This window comes from Mustelus asterias, unplaced genomic scaffold, assembly GCF_964213995.1.
Source record: "Mustelus asterias unplaced genomic scaffold, sMusAst1.hap1.1 HAP1_SCAFFOLD_42, whole genome shotgun sequence".
Classification (NCBI taxonomy): domain Eukaryota; kingdom Metazoa; phylum Chordata; class Chondrichthyes; order Carcharhiniformes; family Triakidae; genus Mustelus; species Mustelus asterias.
The window spans coordinates 1,738,740-1,751,301 of record NW_027590119.1 but is presented as its reverse complement, the minus strand read 5'-3'; the positions used below and the strand labels follow the sequence as shown (position 1 = coordinate 1,751,301).

The 12,562-nt window shown below is 46.3% G+C and overlaps 1 protein-coding gene across 1 annotated transcript in view; it reads left to right on the top strand.

The window, feature by feature from the left end:
- Positions 1-7,895: 7,895 nt before the first annotated feature.
- LOC144482722 (uncharacterized) overlaps positions 7,896-12,562 on the top strand; it is a 38,414-nt gene continuing 33,747 nt past the window's right edge. The window contains exon 1 of the mRNA XM_078201562.1: positions 7,896-9,062. Coding sequence (XP_078057688.1) covers positions 7,896-9,062 — 1,167 coding nt within the window. The remainder of the gene's footprint in view (positions 9,063-12,562) is intronic.

The following is a 12,562-nucleotide window of genomic DNA, read 5'->3' as shown; positions in this document are numbered from 1 at the left end:
TGTGTTTACTGAGAACATTATAGCATAAGGAATTTTAAATCTATGTTATCCTTGAAATCTGGATACATTTGTGAAGGTAAGTGTGAGTCAAGGAGTATTTTGTTATCGTCAAACTCTTCGTGTTTAATAAATATTTTATTAAAAGCTAATTGGCAGTCCTGAGATTCTGTTCCTTTATGTTTTCTACAAAAAGTAAAAGTTGCAGTCTTTTGAGCCAGTGTTCCATCCTGGAATCATCCTGTCCAATTATAACATCAACTGGGATCGTAACACTCACATCTTGACTTCAAAATATATCGCTGTTCCTTTGCTGTCACTGGACCAGAATCCTGGAGCTTCCTCCCAAACAAGTGTGGGTGTCCCTACACCACAGGGATTGCTGTGGTTCTAGAAGGCAGCTCAACACCACCTTCTCAAGGCCATTTAGAAATGGGCAATAAATGCTGACCTAGCCAGTGAGGCCCACCTTTTATTATTCAGGGCAGGCTGTGGGCTTTGACCTCTGTAAACGAATAAAAAATAAGGTAATACCTGTTTTTAGCCCATTGAATTGGTTTTCAATGACAGCATTGTCTTCTCCCTTGTTCTTATGTCCTGGGCCTATTACACGGTTATACTTGAAGGAATAGAGCCAGCCTGACTCCACTGTGTTATCTCTGACACTGTTATCATTCCCTAAGCTGCTACAGACTAGTTCATTAGCTCAAACAAACACATCTTTCTCACAGTGTGAGGCCAGTTTCCTGCACAATTTAATTCATTTTGCAGACATTGCTAATTCCAGCAAGGCTGCGACTTGACTACATTGACCAGCATGCTTTGCACATTGAACCCACAATGCAGTTCAGTGCAGTTCTTCAGATATGCTCAGTCTGGGTTCTTCTATCACCCTCGATATTTCCTGTTACCACCATGAGAGACTCCACACACAGCGTTACACCACAACCCGTGAACACTGATTAATATAAAATAAATAAAGTTACAAACTGACTGCACATTAAAAAGGTCCATAATACATTGGTTTCCAATAGAGCCATTGTAATAAAAGCCAATGAAGTTATGCTGAGGCTTTATGAAGCACTGTTTAAACCACAATGGGAATATTGTGTTCATATCCAGACAGCACGCTTTAGGAATGATGGGATGGTCCTTGAGAAGGTGCGGAGGTTCACCAGAATGGTTCCAGCAATGAAGGATTTTAACTCCAAGGTCAGGTTTGAGAAGTTGGAGTTATTCTCCCTGGAATGAAGGAGGCTAAGGGAAGATCTGATAGAGGTGAACACTATTATGACAGGTTTAGATCAAGTGGATACAGAAATTGGCCACGATTGACAGAGACTGCTGGAGGCAAGGCTATTGGTTAATATAACTTTTTATTGCACCTTCTTCTAAATATGTACAGCACAAGGCTCAGCAGACAACCATCTCTCAGCAGACTCTTATCATCTGATCTTACATCACTGGGTAGAATATTTACAAATTTAACATTAACCCTTTACACTGCACCAAGTCTTCAGTCAGCCTCCTAACATCCCCTCAGTGCCAGTTGTCTGATTTATCAATTGATGTTTCTGAGATTCACCTTGGGACACTCTCCTACATTGAAGGTCTGATGTAAACAAAAGTTATTTTAAAAATCTCATTGTAACAGACTGAGGAAGTCAGGATTAAAACAATATCTGGGTAAATGGAGTTAGGTCACAGATCAGCCATGACCTCAGTGAATGAGAGAACAGGCTTGAGGGGATAAATGACCTCCTCCTGTTCCTGGTAAACTTGGACTCAGACACCAGCTGATGAATGGAAAGTGATGGGAGACCTGGGGAGAAGAGACTTCATCAGAAACCAGCACTGGAGCAGAGTTAGAGAGTGGGAGAATCCTGGGGAGAAACTACACAGGAACTGGAGCAGGTTGTTCAGCCCTTCCAGTCTGCTCTGTCATTCAGTTAGACCCTGGCTGGTCAATTAGTTTATCATCAAGATTTATTTGATTCTATTCTGTAGATTAAGCTGCAGCTCAGTTTTATGGGAAATTAACATCAGCAGAAACAAACTCCAACTATCACAATGGGAACATGTGAATTAGGAGCAGGAGAAGGCCACTCGGCCCCTCGAGCCTGCTCCACCATTCAATAGGATCCCGGCTGATGTGATTGTAGCTTCAACTCCACTTTCCTTCTTACCCCTCACACCCTTTGACTCTCTTGTCAATCAAGAATCTATTAAATTCAGACTTCAGAATATTCAGTGAGCCAGCCTCCACCACTCTCTGTGGAAGAGAATTCCACACTGTAACAACCCTCTGAGAGAAGTCTTAAATGGGAGACCCCTTATTTTTAAACTGTGCCTCTAGTTCTCCTCTCTCGACAATCAACATCCACTCTGTCAAGTCCCCTCTGAATTTTATGTTTCAATCAGATCCTCTCTCATTCTTCTAAACCCCAATAGATACAGGCCGAACATGTCCAACTTTTCCTCGTATGATAACTCCCTCATCCCAGGAATCAGTCAAGTAAACCTTCTCTGAACTACTTCTCACACAAGTCCTCTCTTAAGTAAGGAGACCAAAACTGTACACCATGCTCTAGATGTGGTCTCACCAATACCCTGAACAAATATAGCAAAACATCCCTGCAATAAACAACAATTCATTTACCTTTCTAATCATTTGCTGTGTCCACACACTAACGTTTCCTGATTACAGTACCAGGACACCCAGATCCCTCTGTACCTCAAAGTTCTGCAATCGCTCGCTTTAAATAATCAACTGCTTTTCCATCCTTCCTGTCCAAATGGACAAGTTCACATTATCCAAAAATCTTGTTCCAGCTGCCAACCTTTTACCCACTCACTGACCCTATCTATATTACTTTACAGGCTTGTTATGGTCATTCACATCTCACTTTCCTACCTACCTTTGTGTTATCAACAAATTTTGATCCTGTCATCCACATCATGAAAATAGTTTGTCAATAGTTGAGGGCCCAGCACTGGTCCCTGTGGCACTCCACAGGCTACATTTTGCCATCCCAAAAATGACTCATTTCTCCCTCCTGTTTCCTATTAGCTCATCAATCCTCTATCCATGCTAATATAAAGAATCAAAGTGGATGGGATGCTAATATGTTATGCCTTATGCTACAAATTCTTATTTAGTGTGGTGAACTTTGATGTGGCACCTTGTCAAATGCCTTCTGGAAATCTAAATACACCACATCCACAGGTTCCACTTTATCCACATTGCTTGTTACTTCCTCAAAGAAATCCAATAAATCAATTAACATGATTTCCCTTGCACAAAACCATGTTGACTCTGCCTGATTGCACAGAGATTATCTGTGTCCCACCCCAGTCTCCTTAATAACAGAATGAACATGATTCAGTCCTGCATGGGATTACTTATTTACTAATTACTTAAATAATAGATAGATAAATAAATGAACATGATTCAGTCCTGCATGGGATTACTTATTAATTACTTCAATAACAGATAGATAAATAAATAAATGAACATGATTCAGTCCTGCATGGGGTGAGCAGCAACAGCAGAATCCAACCCCTGCAGTGACTTGTGAACTTGCTGGTGTCTCAGTAGATTGGCTGACCAAGCAAATCTCTTCCCACATACGGAGCAGGTGAACGATCTCTCTCCTGTGTGAACCTGCTGGTGTCTCAGCAGGTGGGATGACTGAGTGAACCTTTTCCCACACATGGAGCAGGTGAATGATCTCTCTCCAGTGTGAATTTGCTGGTGTCTCAGCAGGTCCTTAGAGCTTTTAAAGCTTTTCTCACAGTCAGAACACTTAAAAGGTCTCTGATCAGTGTGGACTAGTTGATGTGCAATGAGCTGGGGTGGCTGAGTGAATCGTTTCCCACATGTGGAGCAAGTGAAGGGTTTCTCCCCAGTGTGAATCCGCTCGTGTATCAGGAGGTGAGGTGAATCAGTGAATCCCTTCCCACACACACAGCAAATGAATGGTTTCTCCCCGGTGTGAACTCGCTGGTGTCTCAGACAGTGGGATGAATGGGTGAATCCCATCCCACACACCGAGCAGGTGAACGGTTTCTCCCCAGTGTGAACTCGCTGGTGTGTCACCAAATCCTGTTTACTTTTAAAGCTCTTCTCACAGTCAGAACACTGAAATGGTCTCTTATCAGAGTGAACTCGCTGGTGTGTTTGCAGCTGGGATAAACGTCCGAATCTCCTCTCACACACGGAGCAGGTGAATGGCTTCTCCCCAGTGTGAGTGCGCTGATGGACTTGTAAATCATATTTACTTTTAAATCTCTTCTCACAGTCAGAACATTGAAATGGTCTCTGATCAGTGTGAACAAGTTGGTGTGTCAGAAGGTGGGATGACTGAGTGAATCCCTTCCCACACACTGAGCAGGTGAACGGTCTCACCGCCATGTGAGTGCGCTGGTGTCTCAGGAGGTCCTTTGTGCTTTTAAAGCTTTTCTCACAATCAGAACACTGAAACAGTCTCTGATCGGAGTGAACCTGCCGGTGAATCAGGAGGCTTGATAAAGCATGACATCCCCTCCCACATTCGAGGCAGGTGAATGGCCTCTCTCCAGTGTGAACACGCCGGTGTGTATAGAGGCTGGATGAGTAAGCAAATCCTTTCCCACACTCAGAGCAGGTGAACGGCCTCTCTCCAGTGTGAATGCGACGATGAATATCCAATTCGGACGGGTAATTGAAGCCCCTCCCACAGTCCATACATTTCAATGGTTTCTCTGAGCTGCCGGTGTCCTCGTGTGACTCCAGGTTGGATGATGAGTTGAAGCCTCGTTTACACAGAATATGCGTCGGGTCACTACTCACTGACAATGATGTGATTGTTTTTCAGACTTGTTAAACCACTTTCCACATTCAGCACATTGGAAACTCTCAGGTGTGTGTGTGTCAATGTGCTTTTTCAGTCACACTGATGTTTGAAATCTTTGCCCGCAGACAGAATAAACATTTCTCCTTCTGTAGACAAAGGCTGATTATATTCAGTTTCTGATTAATCAAATCACTGAAACAGATCTTGATGTGAAGTTTGGTTTGAGTTTCATATCTGTAAATCTTGCTTCATAATACCCTGCAAAAACAGTTTACAAATACCATCACTGTCAGTGCAGGATAGAAATTCTGAAATTTCTCTGGAACATATTTTCCTCTCTTGTTCCCCCAAATCGATAAATCCCCGTCCCACACACTCTCCCCCCTCCCTGGGCTGAAATCCAAACCCATCTCAACATCTCCACCATTTCTTCCCTCCACTCCCAGTTTTCTCCCTCCCTCTCCTCTGTCTGGGTTCAGTTCTTGATGTGGAAATCTCACTAACTGTCCTGGCTGGAGACAATACACATCTCTTTAACCTGTGCTTAACCCTCTCTCCACTCACATTTTCTGTACCTTTAAGACTTGATTGCCTGTAAAGACTCGCATTCCAACCATTATCTTGTAAATTGAGTTTGTGTCAATATATATGCCCTGTTTATGAACACAAGTCCCACTCACCTGATGAAGGAGCAGTGATCCGAAAGCGAGTGCCTTTTGCTACCAAATAAACCTGTTGGACTTTAACCTGGTGTTGTGAGTCTTCTTACTGGGTTCAGTTCTCCAGCTGCTGTCTGCAGACTGACAATAAAACCAATGGGTCTTATTGGGGGTGTTGGGGCCTCCAGCGGGTGTTTGTGAATCCTCCCCGCCCACCTCCCAGGGTTTCCTTCCTTCCCAGAGATCAGAGTCCTCATTGATTTGAGGCCAAAGTGTAACCTCTTATTTATTGTCTCCCTCCCCCATCCTCTGATGTGAACCATCCTCCAGTGGCTGAGCCAGGATGGGGCCGTTAACCTGGGCCTGTTCCCGGGAGGGAGGGAGAAGCCCCGCAGCTGCAAACCAGGGAGCTGACAATGATTCTGAAGGGTTTGCGGATCCACAAAGTGTTTCCAAATCCTCCCAGCCACCGCCTAACGCTGACTCCGCTTCTCCGGGACAAACAAGCGCCAAGGACAGCAATGACACTGCGCATGCTCCACATCACAATGCCCGGGCACTGATTGACGGCAGCTCCGGACCAATAGGAGGAGGGGGCGGGGCTGGAGGACCGAGCGGGAGCGGCTGGTCCTCCAAGCAATCGGAGTGAATGAGGGGCGGGATCTGAAGCATGCGCAGTGCGGGTAATGGCGACGGAAAGGCGGATGGTTTTAACCTGGAAGCGAGATCAATACGAGGTAGAGGGCGGCGCGCGGGGAATGATAAATGTGGCGGGTGGGTGGAAAGACTTTGTAAACATGTTGTTCAAACCCAAACCCCGGAAATGAACTTCCCGGTCCCCCCCTTTGTACCAAATGGAGCGGCAGCTTGTAGTGTTAGACCCGGGCTGACTGCCGCCATTGAGGCTGCATGTGGGAGGCCGGCAGGGATTGTGATCGGAGAGTGAAGCCCTGACGTCACAATGGAATGGGTGAGAGTGTGACGTCACAATGGAATGGGTGAGAGCGTGACATCACAATGGAATGGGTGAGGGTGTGATGTCACAATGGAATGGGTGAGGGTGTGATGTCACAATGGAATGGGTGAGGGTTTTCCCACGTCGGTGGTGACATTCACGAGGGCTCATAGGTTCAAGGTGAGGGGGGGAGGTTTAACACGGATACCAGAAGGACGTATTTTACACAGAGGGTGGTGGGGGCCTGGAATGCGCTGCCAGGCAAGGTGGTGGAGCGGACACACTGGGAACGTTTAAGACTTATCTAGATAGCCAAATGAATGGAGTGGGAATGGAGGGATACAAAAGAATGGTCTAGTTTGGACCAGGGAGCGGCGTGGGCCTGGAGGGCCGAAGGGTCTGTTCCTGTGCTGTATTGTTCTTTGGGGACAAGTGAATCACTCTGACTATAAAAAGTGTAAGAAAATACTGAAGAGGGAAATCAGGAGGACAAAAAGAGGGTCTGATATGGATCTGGCAGGTAAGATTAAAGAAAATTCCAAGAGGTTCTATAGCTATATTAAGAGTAAAAGGGTGGCTAGAGAGAGAATAGATCCCCTTAAAAATCAGTATGGCCATCTGTGTGGGTAGCCGCAGGAGATGGGTGAGATTTTTAATGAATACTTCTCCTCTGTGTTTACTGCGGAGAGCACCATGGGTGCGAAAGAAATAAGGGAAACAAGTGGTGATGTCTTGGGCACACGCATGTTACTTGGGAGGAGGTATCTGCAGCCTTATAAAAGCAAATTACTGCGGATGCTGGAATCTGAAACCAAGAGAGAAAATGCTGGAAAATCTCAGTAGGTCTGGCAGCATCTGTAAGGAGAGAAAAGAGCTGATGTTTCTTGTCTAGATGACCCTTTGTCAAAGCTCTGAAACATCAGTTCTTTTCTCTCCATGCAGATGCTGCCAGACCTGCTGAGAATGGGGAGAGAGTGTGTGGGATGGAGATTTACAGCTTTTGGGGAATGAGAGAGGAAAGAATGTTCCATAGAAATTGTCTGTTCTGAATTTCTATCCTGTACTGACACTGATGACTTTTGGAAACTCATTTTCCAGGATATTGAAAGAGGAATCACAGGCTGAAATCTCAAACGTCACGTCGAGACGTGACAGAGTCATATTCCTTGGGACCTCAATATCATCGGACTTTGAATCCAGAAGGAGAAATGATTGTCCAGTCTGTCGATTTGAAAGGATTTGAAATGTCAGTGTGAGTGAAAAAGCATCAACACACTGCCACACTCGAGTGAGAGTGTTCTAGTGCATGGACTAAAGAGCTTTAACCAGTTACACAGCCTGAATAAATATCACAACATTCACAGCGGGTCGAGACTGTAATCTTGTTCTGTGTGTGGACGAAGTTTCAACTAATTGTCCACTCAAGAGACAGGTAAGGACACCTGCACCATGGAGAAACCATGGAAATGTGCAGACTGTGGGAAGGGATACAGAGCCCCATCAGAGCTGGAAACTCATCGGCGCAGCCACACTGGGGAGAGACCATTCATCTGCTCTCACTGTCGGGAGGGATTTAATCAGTTATCCCACCTGCAGTCACACCAGCGCGTTCACACTGAGGAGAGGCCATTCACCTGCTCGCAGTGTGGGAAGGGATTCATACAGTTATCCAGCCTGCAGACACACCAGCAAGTTCACACTGGAGAGAGGCCGTTCACCTGCTCTCAGTGTGGGAAGGGATTCACTCGGTCATTCCACCTGCAGAGACACCAGCGAGTTCACACTGGGGAGAGGCCATTCACCTGCTCTCAGTGTGGGAAGAGATTCACTCGGTCATCCCACCTGCAGAGACACCAGCGAGTTCACACTGGGGAGAGGCCATTCACCTGTTTTCAGTGTGGGAAGGGATTCACTCAGTCATCCAACCTGCGGACACACGAACGAGTTCACACTGGAGAGAGACCGTTCACCTGCTCTCAGTGTGGGCAAGAATTCACTCAGTTAGCCGACCTGCAGAGACACCAGCTACGTCACACAGGGGAGAGGCCATTCACCTGCTCTCAGTGTGGGAAGGGATTCACTCAGTCATCCCACCTGCGGATACACCAGCGAGTTCACACTGGGGAGAAACCATTCACCTGCTCTCAGTGTGGGAAGGGATTCACTCAGTCATCTGACCTGCGGACACACCAGCGAGTTCACTCAGGAGAGAGGCCGTTCACCTGCTCTCAGTGTGGGGAGGGATTCACTCGGTCAACCCACCTGCAGACACACCAGCAAGTTCACACTGCGGAGAAACCATTCATCTGCTCTCAGTGTGGGAAGGGATTCACAAACTCATCTGATCTGCTGACACACCAGCGAGTTCACACAGGGGAGAGGCCGTTCACCTGCTCTCAGTGTGGGAAGGGATTCACTCGGTCAACCCACCTGCGGACACACCAGCGAGTTCACACTGGGGAGAGGCCATTCACCTGCCCTCAGTGTGGGAAGGGATTCACTCAGTCATCTGACCTGCGGATACACCAGCGAGTTCACACTGGCGAGAGACCATTCACCTGCTCTGTATGTGGGAAGGGATTCAGAGTTTCATCCCACCTGCTGAGACACCAACAAGTTCACGAGTGATTCCAGGGGTTGGATTCTGCTGTTATTGTTTCTGCTCTCAGTTACATCCAGGACTGCATTTTGTTCATTCTCACAGTTGGTCAATGGGGAGGGTCAGAGGGTTTCTTTGTGCTGGACTGGCTGGTCTCAGCCTCCAGTGGGCTGATGCTCTTTGAGTCTTGTTGCGAATACCTGGTTTCAAATGTCACAAGGATCACAGAGTGACAGGGTGTTAGGAGGTTTCGAGATATTTAGTCAGAAGAAAACAGAGGTTGGCAGTGCAAAGGTACATTTCTGAATGGAGGGCTGTGACAAGTGACATTCCTCAGGGATCAGTGCTGGGACTTTTGCTGTTTGTAATATATATAAATGATTTGGAGGAAAATGTAACTGGTTTGATTGGTAAATTTGTGGACAACACAAAGGTTGGTGGAATTGCGGATAGCGATGGGGTCCGACAGAGGATACAGCAGGATATAGATCAGTTGGAGACTTGGGCGGAGAGATGGCAGATGAAGTTGAATCCAGACAATTGTGAGATAATGATGGGAAATATCCAGTAAATGGCAGAACCCTTAAGAGTATTCATAGGCAGAGGGATGTGGGTGTACAGGTACACAGGTCATTGAAAGTGGCAACGCAGGTGGAGAAGGTAGTCAAGAAGGCACACGGCATGCTTGCCTTCATCAGCCGGGACACTGAGTTTAAAAATTGGCAAGTCATGTTGCAGCTTTATAGAACCTTAGTTAAACCGCACTTGGAATCTCGTGTTCAATTCTGGTCACCACTGTACCAGAAGGATGTGGAGGCTTTGGAGAGGGTACAGAAAATATGTATCAGGATGTTGCCTGGTATGGAGGGCATTAGCTATGAGGAGAGGTTGAAGAAACTTGCTTGGTTCCCAGTGGAACGAAGGAGGTTGAGGGGGGCGACCTGATAGAAGTCTACAAGATTTTGAGGGTCATGGACAGAGTGGATAGTCAGAAGCTTTTTCCCAGGGTGGAAGAGTCAGTTACTAGGGGCATAGGTTTAAGGTGCGAGGGGCAAGGTTTAAAGGAGATGTACAAGGCAGGTTTTTTACACAGAGGGTGGTGGGTGCCTGGAACTCGTTGCCGGGGACGGTAGTTGAAGAAGATACGACAGTGACTTTTAAGATGTGTCTTGACAAATATATGAATAGCATAGGAACAGAGGGATATGTTCCCGGAAAGGTCGGGGATTTTAGTTCAGACGGGCAGCATGGTTGCTGCAGGCTTGGAGGGCCAAAGGGCTTGTTTCTGTGCTGTAATTTTCTTTGTTCTTCATTCTGTTTGGAACACCCCAAATATCCATCCAATTTCCTTTTTAATTGTTTATTGTCTCCACTTCCTCCACCCTCGTAGGCAGCGAGTTTCAGGTCATTACCATTCGCTGCATCAGAATATTCTTCCTCACATCTCCCCCACTCCCCCCCCCCCGCCCCCGGCCCGGTCCCCTTGCATCTTTGACCCAAAACAAGAAATCTGTGTCCCCCCTCGTCCTTGTCCCTTCAGCTAATGGGAACAGCTTTTCTTTGTCCACCTTATCTCAACCTGTCAGAATCTTGTCCACTTCTATCAAATCTCCCCTCAACCTCCTTTGCTCCAAGGAGAACAACCCCAGCCTGACATTGACAATAAAGAACAAACTAACAGAATATGTTACTGTCTGAAATCAAATGGGAATGTTTAATTTCTGTTTTAAAGATATTGTGGATATATTGTCCTGGACAATAAAGGAATTGGAATAACTCACCTTGGGTGTGGTTGAATGGAAAATATCAATCTGATATCCACCAACAGTCCAGTGAAAGTCTGAAAAATGTACAAAGAACAATACAGCACAGGAACAGGCCCTTCGGCCCTCCAAGCCTGCACTGATCACGTCTTCCTAACTGGACAATCCGTTTGTATCCCTCTATTCCCAGTCTGTTCATGTGGCTATCTCAATAAGTCTTAAATGATCCTAGCATGTCTGCCTCAACCACCTTGCTTGGTAGTGCATTCCAGGCCTCCACCACCCTCTGTGTAAAGTACGTCCCCCACATATCTGTATTGAACCTTGCCCCCCTTACTTTGAACTTGTGACCCCTTGTGTTTGTCATTTCTGACCTGGGAAAAAGCTTCCAACTGTTCACCCTATCTATTCCCTTCATAATTTTATAAACTTCTATAAGGTCGCCCCCTCAACCTCCGTCTTTCCAGGGAGAACAACCCTAGTTTACTCAATCTCTCCTCATAGCTAATACCCTCCATACCAGGCAACATCCTGGTAAACCTTTTCTGCACTCTCTCCAAAGCCTCCACATCCTTCTGGTAGTGTGGCGACCAGAACTGGACACAGTATTCCAAATGTGGCCTAACCAACGTTCTATGTAACTGCCACATCATATGCCAACTTTTATACTCTATGCCCCGTCCAATAAAGACAAGCATGCCATATGTCTTCTTCACCACCTTTTCCACCTGTGCTGCCACCTTTAAGGATATGTGGACTTGCACACCCAGATCCCTCTGTGTGTATATACTCCTGATGGTTCTGCCATTTATTGTATAGTTCCCCCTGCATTAGATCTACCAAAATGCATCACTTCGCATTTATCTGGAACTCCCACCTACCTGATGAAGTGACAGCCTGTTCCAAAAGCGAGTGGCTTTTGCTACCAAATAAACCTGTTGGACTTTAACCTGGTGTTGTTAGACTTCTTACTGTGTTTCCCCCAGTCCAACACCGGCATCTCCACATCTTAAATTCCATCTGCCATTTCTCCGCCCAATTTTCCAGCCTATCTATATCCTGCTGTATTCTCTGACAATGTTCATCACTATCTGCAACTCCAGCAATCTTTGTGTCGTCCGCAAACTTACTAATCAGCCCAGCGACATCTTCTTCCAAATCATTTATATATATCACAAACAGCAGAGGTCCCAGTACAGAGCCCTGCAGAACACCTGAGTCATGAGGTGGAGATGCCGGCGTTGGACTGGGGTAAACACAGTAAGAGTTTTAACAACACCAGGTTAAAGTCCAACAGGTTTATTTGGTAGCAAATGCCATTAGCTTTCGGAGCGCTGCTCCTTTCGACCACCTGCTCCATCTGACGAAGGAGCAGCGAACAAACAAAGAACAATACAGCACAGGAACAGGCCCTTCAGCTCTCCAAGCCCGCGCCGCTCCCTGGTCCAAACTAGACCATTCTTTTGTACTTCTCCATTCCCACTCCGTTCATGTGGCGATCAAGATAAGTCTTAAACATTCCCAGTGTGTCTGCCTCCACCACCTTGCCCGGCAGCGCATTCCAGGCCCCCACCACCCTCTGTGTAAAATACGTCCCTCTGATATCTGTGTTAAACCTCCTCCTCTTCACCTTGAACCTATGACCCCTCATGAATGTCACCACCGACCTGGGGAAAAGCTTCCCACTGTTCGCCCTATCTCTGCCTTTCATAATTTTATACACCTCTATTAGGTCACCCCTCATCCTCCGTCTT